At 58.2% G+C, this 12,184-nt stretch overlaps 1 protein-coding gene across 2 annotated transcripts in view; it reads right to left on the reverse strand.

Annotated features, from left to right (window-relative positions):
- Nucleotides 1–12,184, reverse strand: part of RAP1GAP2 (RAP1 GTPase activating protein 2) — a 35,522-nt gene that overhangs the window by 11,312 nt on the left and 12,026 nt on the right. Inside the window, exons 2-12 of one of the 2 annotated variants that reach the window (XM_080357274.1) lie at nt 8,120–8,204; nt 5,334–5,369; nt 4,718–4,762; nt 4,121–4,153; nt 3,652–3,861; nt 3,056–3,159; nt 2,458–2,536; nt 1,962–2,015; nt 1,781–1,864; nt 839–939; nt 80–209 (exon numbers count right to left, since the gene is read on the reverse strand). In XM_080357274.1, the coding sequence (XP_080213400.1) occupies nt 80–209; nt 839–939; nt 1,781–1,864; nt 1,962–2,015; nt 2,458–2,536; nt 3,056–3,159; nt 3,652–3,861; nt 4,121–4,153; nt 4,718–4,762; nt 5,334–5,369; nt 8,120–8,125 (882 nt within the window). In that variant the 5' untranslated portion in view covers nt 8,126–8,204. The remainder of the gene's footprint in view (nt 1–79; nt 210–838; nt 940–1,780; nt 1,865–1,961; nt 2,016–2,457; nt 2,537–3,055; nt 3,160–3,651; nt 3,862–4,120; nt 4,154–4,717; nt 4,763–5,333; nt 5,370–8,119; nt 8,205–12,184) is intronic. The other variant, XM_080357275.1, reaches the window with a different exon arrangement.

Genomic DNA, 12,184 nt, shown 5'->3' on the forward strand with positions numbered 1-12,184 from the left:
CTGCTGGCTGGGCCGGCGGCGCTGGGAGGGCAGCGCATCCCGCCTCGGACACGTCTGCGCAAGGGAGCTCGTCTCTTACTTGCTGCGTGTCTCCTTCAGTAAACGGCAGCTTTGTAGAGACGTGAAACATTATCTCCCTGTCCCTGAACACCGTGTACACAGACTCCGTCCCCGTCTGCCCGTGGCTGACATCCAGACCTCCTCGAAAACTGGAGAAGAAGGGAAAGGCAGGCAGAAACGAAGAAATATTAATTGAAAGCTTAGCAGAGACTGCCGGCGGCTGTCAGGGGATGGTGACAGAGCAAACCGGCTCATTTATCTTTATCTAGCGGCAAGCAAATTGGAAAGAACAAACTGTGCGTCATGTATGGTAACCAAGCATCACCGTCACTGCTCCGAAACCCCACGCGTGTGGCGGAACGGTGCCGGACGCTGGGGCTGATGGCAGCTGTGGCACGAGCCATGGCACCACCATGGCACCAGCAGCACTGCTGCCCGCGCCTGCCAGCCCCTGCAGCCAGGTCCCGGCTTGTGCCATGGCTGAGCCAGCAACAGCGGGCAGGGCACGTTTCCCTATGAAATTCTTCGTCTGTGGTTGAATATAACCGGATCTTCTCACAGCCTCCCAACTCCAGGAAAGGAACCTTTTCTCTCTTGGCAGCTCCATTTTTTTTAACTCCCCCAGCTTTGAGAAACAAGCCAAAGCTATATTTGCTTCTGGTCTGTACATCCCGCTCATGAGCGAGATGACTTCTGTTCTCACACGGGAGATATTTTCACATATGACACAGTCTCTTGTTAAATGTATTTGTAAAAACATTCTATTTATTTAGCTTACCCTTTGAAGTCCTGGAGTGTTATGGTGTCTCCCAGAAAACTTAAGAAGTTCTTGAAGGCAGCGCTCTCTTCATTATTGCCGAACAACTCCTCCTCTTGGGTCTACAAAACACGGGGCGCGTCTTTGGAGAGCCCAGCCCTGCCTGTCCCCAGAGCCAGCCCAGCGCCTGGGACACCAGCCCTGGGGACGGCCACGGCCCTGCCACCACAGCACCGGGCTGACGGAGCCACAGAGACCCCGCGCTGCCTGAGCCAAGCGTCACCAAAGCCACCGTCCCCAGCGGCCACCATGCACCGGGACAGCCCCGCACAGGCGGCTCCCAGCGCGGGCCAGTCGCGGCCACTCGGCCACCAAGGCACCCAAAGGTGACGGTGCTGAGACCAACCTCTGACTGACAGCAAGGGACCTTCGGATAGCGTATGGGAAATACCCAAACACAAACGAATCCTCCTTGGAAAATCCAACTCTTAATCATCCCATTTCAAAACAACGAGACCTTAATTATGGTCTTGCATGAGTTACTCAATCCAAAATAAAATGCAATATGTAAAGATAATTAGAGCGCCTGTCAGAATAATCTTTGGTGAGTTATGGACTCGGCTGCCTCCGCGCTCCCCATCCGGAGTCCCTTGGCTGATGATGGCATCTGCAGCACACGTGTCTCCATAGCCCGCAGTCCTACCAGACAAATCTAACTGCTTCCCTGTCTAAACATATATCTGATTAAAATACCATGCCTGCTAAAATCTATTTTCACATCCGCTTTTCCCCACAGCGGCTTGTGGGCTGATTTCCATACTGAATTTTTTCAGTCACATCATTTTTTAATGAGTCGGGGAAACATTCGAGCAATAAGAAATGCATTATTAGTGAGGACACCCATTAACACGGCGTCTTGTACGTGACAGCACGAACTGCAGGGCTGAATTTGTGATCACTCACCTGCCTGAACTTCTGGTAGATCACACCAAACTTGAACGTGTTGTTGACCTCATGTTCATCATAAGACACTATCATCTGGGATGCCTGCAGTAAAAAAACACAGGAATTATTTCATTTGGTAGTTCAAAACACAATGAACTCTCTGCTGAATATGCAACCGACTTGGGGTAAGTCACCTCACCTTGGGGTACAGAACGGGGTTGAACTTCAGGCCGGAGGCGTCATCGCAGAAGGCCTGTGGGCAAGGGCAAAGAGCCGTCAGTGCCAGGTCCCTGGGCACGCGGACAGACACCCTGTCCTGCCGAAACCCCACAGTGAGGCCGTGATGTCCCTTAAAGGAGCCGACTCCAGCCTCTGACTGCAGGAGCTCCCCTCTTTGCATCCTCTTGCTGGGACGCCCCATGGCCTGGCAGGTACCCAGCAAGACAAGTCCCAGGTCCCTCTCTGGGCCAAAGGTTTTGCCACGTCCCCACCTGTCGCCCAGCACCAACCAGTGACCTGCCCAGGATCAGCAGGAAACCTACAGCAGGGCCAACACGTGTCTCTGCCACCCAACGCCGCCCAACAGCACCCAACGCCGCCCAACAGCACCCAATGCTGCCCAACAGCACCCAACGCCGCCCGAGACCAGCAGCACGGGCTTTGCTGCCACTGTCACAGCCCAGCCGGCATTTTACCTTTGCGATCTGGGGGATGCTGGGGAGCTTGCTGAGCCCTGCCAGGGGGATCCTTTCATGCAGCGTCTTCACTTTGGACCTGCCAGAGGAGCAGAAAGGAGCAGACGCTGGGGAGCGTCGGGGCAGAGCCGCCGCTGCAGCCGCGCTCGCAGCCACCGCTCCGCCGGCTGCGGGGAAACCGCGCTCTGCGGAGCTTGTTGGGCCTGCCGAGTAACCACAGGCTCTGTTTGCCGTCTCATCTCTGCAGCTCTTAAAATATTCATAGTTTGGATGGAAATGACACAAGGGTTCAGATGCGCTGGGCTTGTCAGCTCACAGAGGGAAGGTGACAGGTGCGCCTGGTGTCATCCCGCCGCACGGAGAGGCTTACGCTCCTCTCAGCAGGTTTAGCGGTAGAACAGTCTCGTGTTCATCGGGGAGGTCAGGCAGTCCCCGTACACAGCCCGTGAGAGGCCGATGCTGCTGGTTCCCACCGCCCCCCGAGCCCCCGTTACGCCAACCCGTGCTGCGTGCCTTGCGCCCGCATCCACAGCAGGAGCGAGAGAAGGGACTCCCAAAGAGAAAACACTTTGTTAAACAAAGCTTTTTCTTTCCATACCTGAGTATAATCCTCAAATATTCAGTGCCATCTGTCTCCTCACACTTAATAGAAAGGATCAGATTTCCAAGGCTACTGGCTGTACAATAAAAATTTAAATGATCCTAAAAATAGAAAACAGTGTGTCAGCGGTGGGGGATGCAGCTTGCCGATGGCAAGGACGATGGCAGGAGTGACCTGCCACCCGGGCACCCCCGCCCCTCGGGGACACACACCCGCGCCCCCCCTCGCAGGGACCAGGCTTTAATCCCTCTGCCCGTGGGCTTTACCACCCTGCTCCCGGCTCTGGCAGAGGGAGAAGAGGATTACGGGCTGTGAGCGACGGGGCGGGCGGGCGGCTGCCACAGCTGGTGCCCAGACAGGGCCGGCTCAGCACCCCTGTGCCCACCGGGCCCGGGGGGCCCTGCGGCTGTGGGGGCGCAGCTCGTGTGCGTGGCCATTGCTGCCACGGCTGGTCACCCGCCGGTCCCCTCCCCACCCTGCAAAGAGAGGAGCTGTAAAATTTGCCCATCTTGCCCACAATTTTAGAACTTCTCTCTTTCTTGAGGGGGTGTGCAATTCACAACTGACCAGCTACACGCACAGGGGGCACCCACCTTCCCCAGAAAATGCTTCCTGTAGGCCCGCGCCTCCCCCTTGCACTCCAGCCGGTAGCCGTAGGCGCTGGGGCTGAGGTTCTCCTCCTCCTCCTCGCAGATGCTGCTGTCGGAGGAGGTGGGTGTGCCGAGGTTCTCGGGGTCCTCAATCCAGTACCCGCCGAACTGGGGCAGGATGATCAGCGGGTACGGGCTGCCCTTCTCCAGGATCTGCAGGGACACGAGAGGGCTCGGGCAGGGCTGGGGGCAGGTGTGGGGGCAGGGGCTCACCACCCCACGTGCTGCCCCACACCATGGAGGCAAATCCAGCCCCGCTCCGAAACCTCCCCTGGAAGGACACGTCCTGCGAGCAGCACGGCCGCGGGGGTGGGAGGGGAAGGTGTCTGAGCTGCTCCTCTGGGAACAGGGTCCCCACCAGCTGCCCTTTATCAGCACTTCTGGAAAGGCACTTTCGGCTCAGGGCACCCACCTCATCGATGCTGGGGTACGGGATGTAGTCTTCCTGGAAAAAGGAACCAAAACACCATGCGTGACCGTGTGTTCCCCGCCAGCCACCCCTTACGACTGCAGCCACGCACACCCAGCCCGGGCACCGTCCTGCCCATCCCCACGCCCTGCATGAGCGCCAGGCGGTGACGGGGACCGATGCTCCTGTTGGATGAGGCCACTGTGTGCGGAGACGGGCACAATGCCCAGGAGCGGTGCCACCACACTGCCCGGGGACACGGCGCACGGACCGTCCCGCTGGCGCTGCAGGGAAGCACGGCAGCACAGCACCACGGGTCCTGTCCCAACGGGGCCCGCCGGCAGCACGGGCTCAGCTCCGCGCAGCACCCGCTCCTCCACACGGCTCCGGTGACACACACGGGCTTGGACATAAAGCTGGATTAGGGATTTACAGGCACCACTCTCTCCATCTTTGCAATTCAATCAGTGCCTTGTTTTTAGATAACATTTAAATCCTTTGCAGTCCTTTGAGTGACTGCCTTTGACAAGACACATTAAAGCCCTGAGGTAAGGGGGGGACACTTGAAGAGATCCACGCAAGAAACAAAATTCAACCAACCTTATGTTTTTGGCTTCCAGTCCTCTGTTCTTCAAGCTTTGGTGCCTGTTTAGAAAAAATAAATAGACTGAAAAATTAAGATGTTTTCAACAACAGAGATGAAACCACAAGGGTGTTTTGCTACATGGAAATCACTCCGACACGAGTGGCGTGAGCGGAGGGGGTTTGTGCCCAGGACGAGCCAGGCAGAGCTGCTGGCTCCACCGTAACAGCAAAAATGGGTGATGGGGATTGGTGGGACAAGGCCTGGGACACAGCGTCACCGCACTGCAGAGGTCTAAATGAGAGGCAGGGACTGTCACTTCCCAGGTGCCGGCACAGCACCAAACAAAGCATCCCATATCCCCATCCAGCTTCATCTCAGTTTCCCCAGGATGGGCTCCCAAAGGAAACCCCCGTGCTGCCTTCCTGTGGAGCGGGGACAGCCCTGCGGGTGGCCGCGTGACACCGGCTGTCTGACAGCATCTGGCCCAGCGGAGTTCGGAGGTGGCAAACCCTGCTGGCCCCGGGCGCGGGAGCACCCAGCACGGCAAACACAGGCGGTGCTGCGGGATCTCGCAGCCGCTGCTGGGCAGGAACATCTGGCGCTACCGGCACATGCTCTGCTGCTGCTCACCTGCATTTTCTCCAGCATTTCGAAGAATTCTGCAGACTGGAACAGAAAAGAAGGAAATCTGTTCAGTTCGAGCAGGGATGAGGTGAGCCAGCCCAAGCCACACGCAGGCAGGGCACAGGACCCCAGCCTGCCCTGGGCACGCTGCTCGGCCCGCAGCAGGAGCGGGAAGCACGGACCCTCTCTCCGTGCAAATTAATACTGTGGCAAACGAGACACCCGCAGCAGCCTCCCCATGTCCCTTACCTTGCCAGGTGCGAGCCCTGGGCTCTGCGTGTCACCTGCTGTGGGGACAGCGGCAATGTCGCTGCTGGCAGCACTGGGCTGCCCGTGCAGGGTTAACAGCCGACTTGCCAAATGAACTAAAGAGATTAGTGAAGCCTAGGCGCTGATTAAACCCCGTGCGGCTCCTCTGGAGAGCAGCCCAGCCCTGCAGCCAGGGACCGCGTCCGCTCCCCCGCGTGCTGCCCGCTCGGAACCTGCCCTGGCCACGTTTCCAGCTTTAGACTATGCCCCATTTTTATCTGCTGCATGTACGGAAGGAAAAATGAACCCCAGGCTCAGAAGAGCTCTGTGCCCTAAGCTGGGAGCACTTTCAGAAAACTTCTTTAATTTGAGCTTGGCTTGGATTCCAGTTTATCTTCAGGTGTCTGAGAAAGACAAATGCTCCTTGAGTCAACTAAAACGATTTCCAGGTCCCACTCCAGCTGCCGCCAGAAGCAGAGAAGCAAACAGCACAGCAGCACCGGCTCCACCTGTTACAGCGCGTGTGCACGCTGAATCCAGCCGACCGCCCGCGCCCTTCGGGGCCGGTGCGCACGGCAAGCCGAGCTTTACTGGGCCACAGATATTTTGGTTATTATAAAGGAGACAATGACAGCGTTGTGCTGCCCGGCAGGAAGCGATGTCACCTGCCCGACGGGTGACACTCACACACCTGGGTCACCAAGACTGTCTGCTCCAAACTAAACCTGCATCTGCTTCTCAAATGCAACACCAAAGCGGGCAGCTGCTTCCCAGCCACCTTTGGCAGGACAAACTGCCCCCAGCCACCTCTGTGAGGACAAACTGCCCCCAGCCCGGCCTGAAGACCTCTGAAATGCAAAATATCCTGAAATGGCGCAGTTGCTGCTCCTTTCCTGCTCAGCCATCCCAGCACCCTGGGTGAGTTTAGCGAGGAGGTGCTGCAGATGAGGAGTGCCCAGAGCATGGGCTGCGGCACAGCCGGTAAGTGCCGGCTTTGGAACTTTCCAAAGAAAATGAAACCCAGAGAGAACACCCTGCAGCGGGCGGGAGCCGCCTCGGGCAGCACAGGGGGGCAGAGGTCTGCCCAGCACCCCTCCCCAGCACCCCGCGGGTCACCGAGCACTCACCAGGCCCCGGAAGAAATCCACCATCTTCCTGGCGTCACCCCAGTGTCGCCCCCACATCAGCCACCACCACCAGACTGTCCCACGGGCGCCAGCCCCGCCGGCCCTCCCAGCCCCACACCCCGGCGTTAATGTTTCTCCAGGCAGGGGCACGGCAGGGCTGCTGCTTTGTTAGTGCACAGGGTGGCTCCCGGGAGGCAAAGTGCCTGAAACAGGTTGGGCAGGAACCAGTGACAGTGTGCAGGGCATGGGCAGGCTCCTGCCGGGATGCACAGCCCCAAGGCGGGATGCACAGTGTCCTGGTGGGATGCACAGTGCCTCGGTGGGATGCACAGCCCCAAGGCGGGATGCACAAACGCCCCAGGACCTGCTCCTCTGCAGCCTGACGAGGTGCTACAGCTCGTGTCACCAGTGAAGTGTGTCAGCTCCTTCCCGTGCCCAGGTCATACACAAAACGCATCAGAAGCTCCACTAATAAACTCTTCTGACTTAATACTCTATCTCCAAGCCACCTTGCTCTTAACAACCATTTAACCAGGTTCTTGGCCATCTCATAATCCTCACATCCATCTCATCTCCAGCTGAATGAGTCATTTCCCAGGTGGCAGCATATTGAGCGCTCTGCAGCAGCCTGGGCAGAAGAGCCACAACTGCCTCTGCCTGGGAGCTGGTAGTGCAGAAATTTCTCAGGTTACTCTGACGGAAGTTACTTTTTGCGAACCTGAGTTGCAATTTGTCCTGTTTAGTTGAACTTGCTCTGAAGCTTTGCCGCGGTCACCACCTCGGCTCTCTGCACCGCGCTGCGTGGCACAGGGCTGCACGCTCCCCACTTGCTGGAGGCTGAGGGAGATAAAAATGACCTGGCAGCTGCAGAGGGGCCAGTCGGCCCTGGCTCAGGCAGGACCAGCTTCCAGGTCTCACCAGGTTACTCGTCACCCTCTCGCGCTGGGTTTGGGAAAACCCCGAGAGGGGCAGAGCCCTGCAGAGGCGGCTGGCGCGGGCAGAGCGGGGCAGAAGTCGTGTCCTGCGACCCACTGGCTCCTGCGCAGCCAAAGGCAGCAAAGAGTGGTCCTGGGGTATGAGCGGTGAGTCAGACCCCTCCAGCAGCGCCAGGCCGTGGGGACACGCTGTCTGCCCCGTGCTGGCCAGCAGCCGCCCGCCGCGGTGCCCGGGGGTTCATTAGCGGGAGAGCAGCGCTGGGACTCTGCACCCTGACGGCGTCGCACGGCAGGAGCGGCGGCACAGGACGGCCTCTGAGCGCACCGCGGGCTGAGCTCCAGAAACCACCCACGGCTGCTGCCGGGAACAGCCCGCAGCCACTGCGTTGGCAGCACCGCTCCTCGCCAGCTTCGGCTCCCAAAACCGGCCCCTGGGCCGGAGCGCGCGCCCACGGCTGGCGCAGCGTCCCCGCGCACTCACCTTCATGGTCGGCGGGGCGGTGAGCGGGGGGGACAGCGGCCGCTCCGCGACGGGCACATCTGCGCTGCTCAGCAGCTCCTGCTTCCTGAAAAACCAAAGGCGGGCACGTCAGCTTCCCGCGCCCCGAGCGGAGCGCCGGGCACAGATAAGGGCTTATCTCCTTTCGCAAAGCCGCGGGTGTGTGGGGCTGCCTGTAAAATAATGTCCCTTGAATCTGAGAATAAAACAGACAGCAGCACGAAAAGATGGTACAAGTCACCTGAGCAGCTCCGTGCGCCGGGCAGGCTGGGACCCCGCGGAGCGCCCGGGCTCCCGGCTGCGGGGCCGGGCAGCAGTGGTGCTGGCGGTGCCGGGCAGCGGAGCGGGGCAGCAGGGCTCATTTCCATGACAACCCGTCCCCACGCTTTCCCTCCATCTGGCACAGTCCCTGTCTGGGCAGAATTTGTGGCCAATCGCCCTCCCGGCAGCCATGGATGGTGAAGGAGGCTTCTGGCTTGGTGACACCACTGTAGGACACACAGACACCTCTGCAGTTTGGCTGGGTGCAGCCAAGGCCCCTCCACCACAGGGTGCTGGGCACGGGAGCTGAATTTGAAGGCAGCAAAAGGCGTCGTGACAACATGAGACCCCGAGGAGTCAGGAGTGGCCCCCACGCCACGGCCCAGCCACGAAAGCATCACACGAGCCCCACAGGCTCGAAAAGGTGCAACCTCAGCCCCCGCGACCACCCGATAAAAATACCCCGTCCCTGCTGCACCAAGGGCTCCCCGGGCAGACGACCAAGCCGCCACTCGCAGCTGCGCTGCCAGATGCTACTCTGGGAATCAGAAAATCTGAGATTTAATTTCGTTTCCTCCCATCCCTGCCAGGTTAGTCCTGCAGAAACCGGGCCAAAACGCCCAACTGTTTATCTGGCAGTAACGAGGTTTGGTTCCCATGGCAGCCGCCCTGGGACGGCACGGCACGGCGCAACCGCGGCCGCGCTCACCGGAGGAAACACCCAGCGGTTTGTGTCCAAACGTGAATCTGGACCAAGGACTGACATCCTACATGATTTTAAACCAATATACATCTTTGTTTTCTTTCTGTTTTTTAAATCAGAGCACATCAAATTTGCCTTTCGTTATTACGGCTCATTTAAGCTCTTAGTATCTTCCAGTTTCCTACTGAAAGAAATGAATTAAAATTATGTGGGGCTGTGTATGGGCGATAGCAGAACTCACGTCCTGCCCACCCGTTCCGTGTGCCCGGCTCTTTCCCTTTCTGCTCTCCACAAACTCACCCCGACTCCCCTGATGAAAAAATGCCGGGGATGACAGATTTCCACGGTTTGCTCTTTGACGTTCCAGGATCCTGCAGCACAGCCTGATGTGCAGCAAACCACTTACCCTTTGCTCTGCCCGCTCCGAACCTGAGCGCTGCCTGATTGCACCGATCTGCACAGGGGCCTCAAAGGCACTAAATGTATCAGACTGAAGTTACAGGGATGCGCACAAATAATCTGATTTGATCTGGGATTTGTAACAGGTTGCCATAGCATCATATTCTAAGTATTATAAAATCACTCACACAACTTAACAACGTGTTCCTCTGTCACATGCTGATTGCTTCTTCGGGGCCAAACTGATGGAACTGCTCCTGCAATTCCGGGAGAGCAAAACAAACCCATTCACCAGCCGCCGCTTGAAATCAGCCTCCGTGCACTGGAAATCTGTTATGTTGAACTGCAACAACCGACTGGGATGATTCAGTCTGCCGTCAGCTACGGGGTCAAGGGCCATCAGCCTAATTTCCAAACAGATTACCCTCATGGGATGCTAAATGAATCATGAGGAAGATTGGCACGTTGTTATCTGTGCACCGCGTGCTCGCACGGAGAGGCAGCCCCGGGGATCTCCCTGGGGATGACACCGGAGCAGCAGATGCTCTCAGCGGCCCCACGCCGAGACCCCGTCCCTGGCCGGCACTGGTGGCACAAGCGTCTGCAGAGCCTGAACCACAGCAAAGGTCCCAGGTGGTCACGCCAGCAAGGACCAGGGGCGGGGGATGCACCCTGAGGTGCCGGGACCCAGCACCCACCCATAGTAGAGACCCCAAGAAGCAGCCCCGGGACATTCAGCCCCCCGAGGGTTTCCTGGTTATGCTGGTGCCCGCAGGGTGCGAGTGTCACCGCTCAGCTGCAGGACGGCCTCCCGTGGCACGGCCCCGCTGCTCCACAGCCGCTTCCACAAAGGCTCTTCCACCCCGTCCTGCACCGGGACGGTGCGAGAGAACACACGGCTCCTGCCCAAGGAGCCTGACCGCAGCCGCGGTACAGGACGGCAATCAGAAGTGCAGGAGGGCAGTTGGGAAGCAGGGGAGAGAACGGGGTGGGGAGGGACAGCAGGAAGAGGGTGATGAGCTTCAGCCTGGCCTTGGCATGGCACAGCTCCAATTAACGGCCTCCGCGGTCCCTCCCCACTCGCCTCCCTGGCACTGCAGGACACACAGGAGCGGGAGCACCCTGGGCGGCGCGGCTGGACACCAGCCATCCCGGGAGGCAACGCGGGCATCGCTTTCGGAATTCTATTGCTTTGTTTTTCTCATTAGGCAAATTGAGAGAGAAGGAAAAGAAAGAATTAGAATCCTACACACTTAGCAAATCTAATTAAGGAAATACCTTAATGCAGCTATGCAGCCCAACTGCAGGGTTTCCTAACAAAGACAGTGAGATCAGCCCTCGGGACCCTGTTCCGCACTGGGAAGGCTCAGCCCGTGCGGCCGCTCCCCTGCGTCTCCCAAAGCAGGAGCACATGGGGACTTCATCCTATTTGGGTGTGTGTGCACCAGGTTTGTAATGCTGGCAAGTTCCCAACACAACCAGGGCAGGTGGAGTCATTCTGTTGCCTTTAGAGCATCCCTGATTGCATCCCCAAAGCGCCTACAAATTCATATCCTGAATTTGGCAAACCCCACGGTCACACTGTGCTGTGATTCAGCACAGAGCCAGGGCTACCGAGACCCCTGCAGCCCCGAGCTTTCCAGCCAAACCTCTGGGCACACACCCCCCTCCCGCTTCCTCAGTCGAAAGCCTAATGAAAAACTTGTAATGCATCCCACCTTCTTGTTTTATTCGTCTGATTTACCAGACAGACTCTAAATTGACACGGTACATTCATATAAATTACGCGTGGGAAGGGGAGATGTCAACATATTATCTGACACGGCAAAGTGTTTCGCAGCAAGCGGTGAGCTCTACCTTTTGTTCCACTGTGTAAATTAAACACAGAGCATCGCAGGTTACCTTTATGCCTACACCTAATTCTGCAGATGCAACCTGGCCTGAGGAGGTGCAAAACTCCTGCAGCAACAAGTTCAGCCTGTCTAGATGCAGTAACCTTGAGAAGGACAGCAAAGACTATCCTGTAAATTAACAGCCTCTATTTTTGGAACCATCATTTTTTTTGTCCTTGATGGGCATCACCTTGCCAGCTGCTCTCTTTTTAGTTTATTTAATATTAAGTGGCCAGCGTCTGAAGTTCTCACGGGGGGCTGTGTGTTGCTGCTCCTCCCCGCAGCGCCCGGGTGAAGCCCCAGTCCTGGGGCAGAGGGAGCGGATCCTGGGCGCGCGCCTGCCCCTGGGGTCCCTCCTCCCTGCTCCCCACAGGCAGGTCCCGCATCACGGCTGCAGCTCAGGGCTGGGACCGAGCCCCTGGACACCAGACCTGCTGACACCCCGCACCGAGGCCACCGGGAGCCCTGCTGAGACCCCACACTGAGGACACCGGGAGCCCTGCTGACACCCTGCACTGAGGACACCGGGAGCGCTGCTGACACCGCGCACTGAGGCCACCGGGAGCCCTGCTGACACCCCGCACTGAGGCCACCGGGAGCCCTGCTGACACCCCGCACTGAGGCCACCGGGAGCCCTGCTGACACCCCGCACCAAGGGCACCGGGAGCCCCCAGCCGGCTGCTCTTAAGTTGCAAAAAAAAAAAAACAACTCGAAAATGTTTTGGTTGTTTTTTTTTTTTTTCCAACAGAGACAAGGGCGCCGCGCTGAGAATTTACACCTGGAAATCTGCA

Source organism: Nesoenas mayeri (assembly GCF_963082525.1).
Source record: "Nesoenas mayeri genome assembly, chromosome: 20".
NCBI classification, from domain to species: Eukaryota; Metazoa; Chordata; class Aves; order Columbiformes; family Columbidae; genus Nesoenas; species Nesoenas mayeri.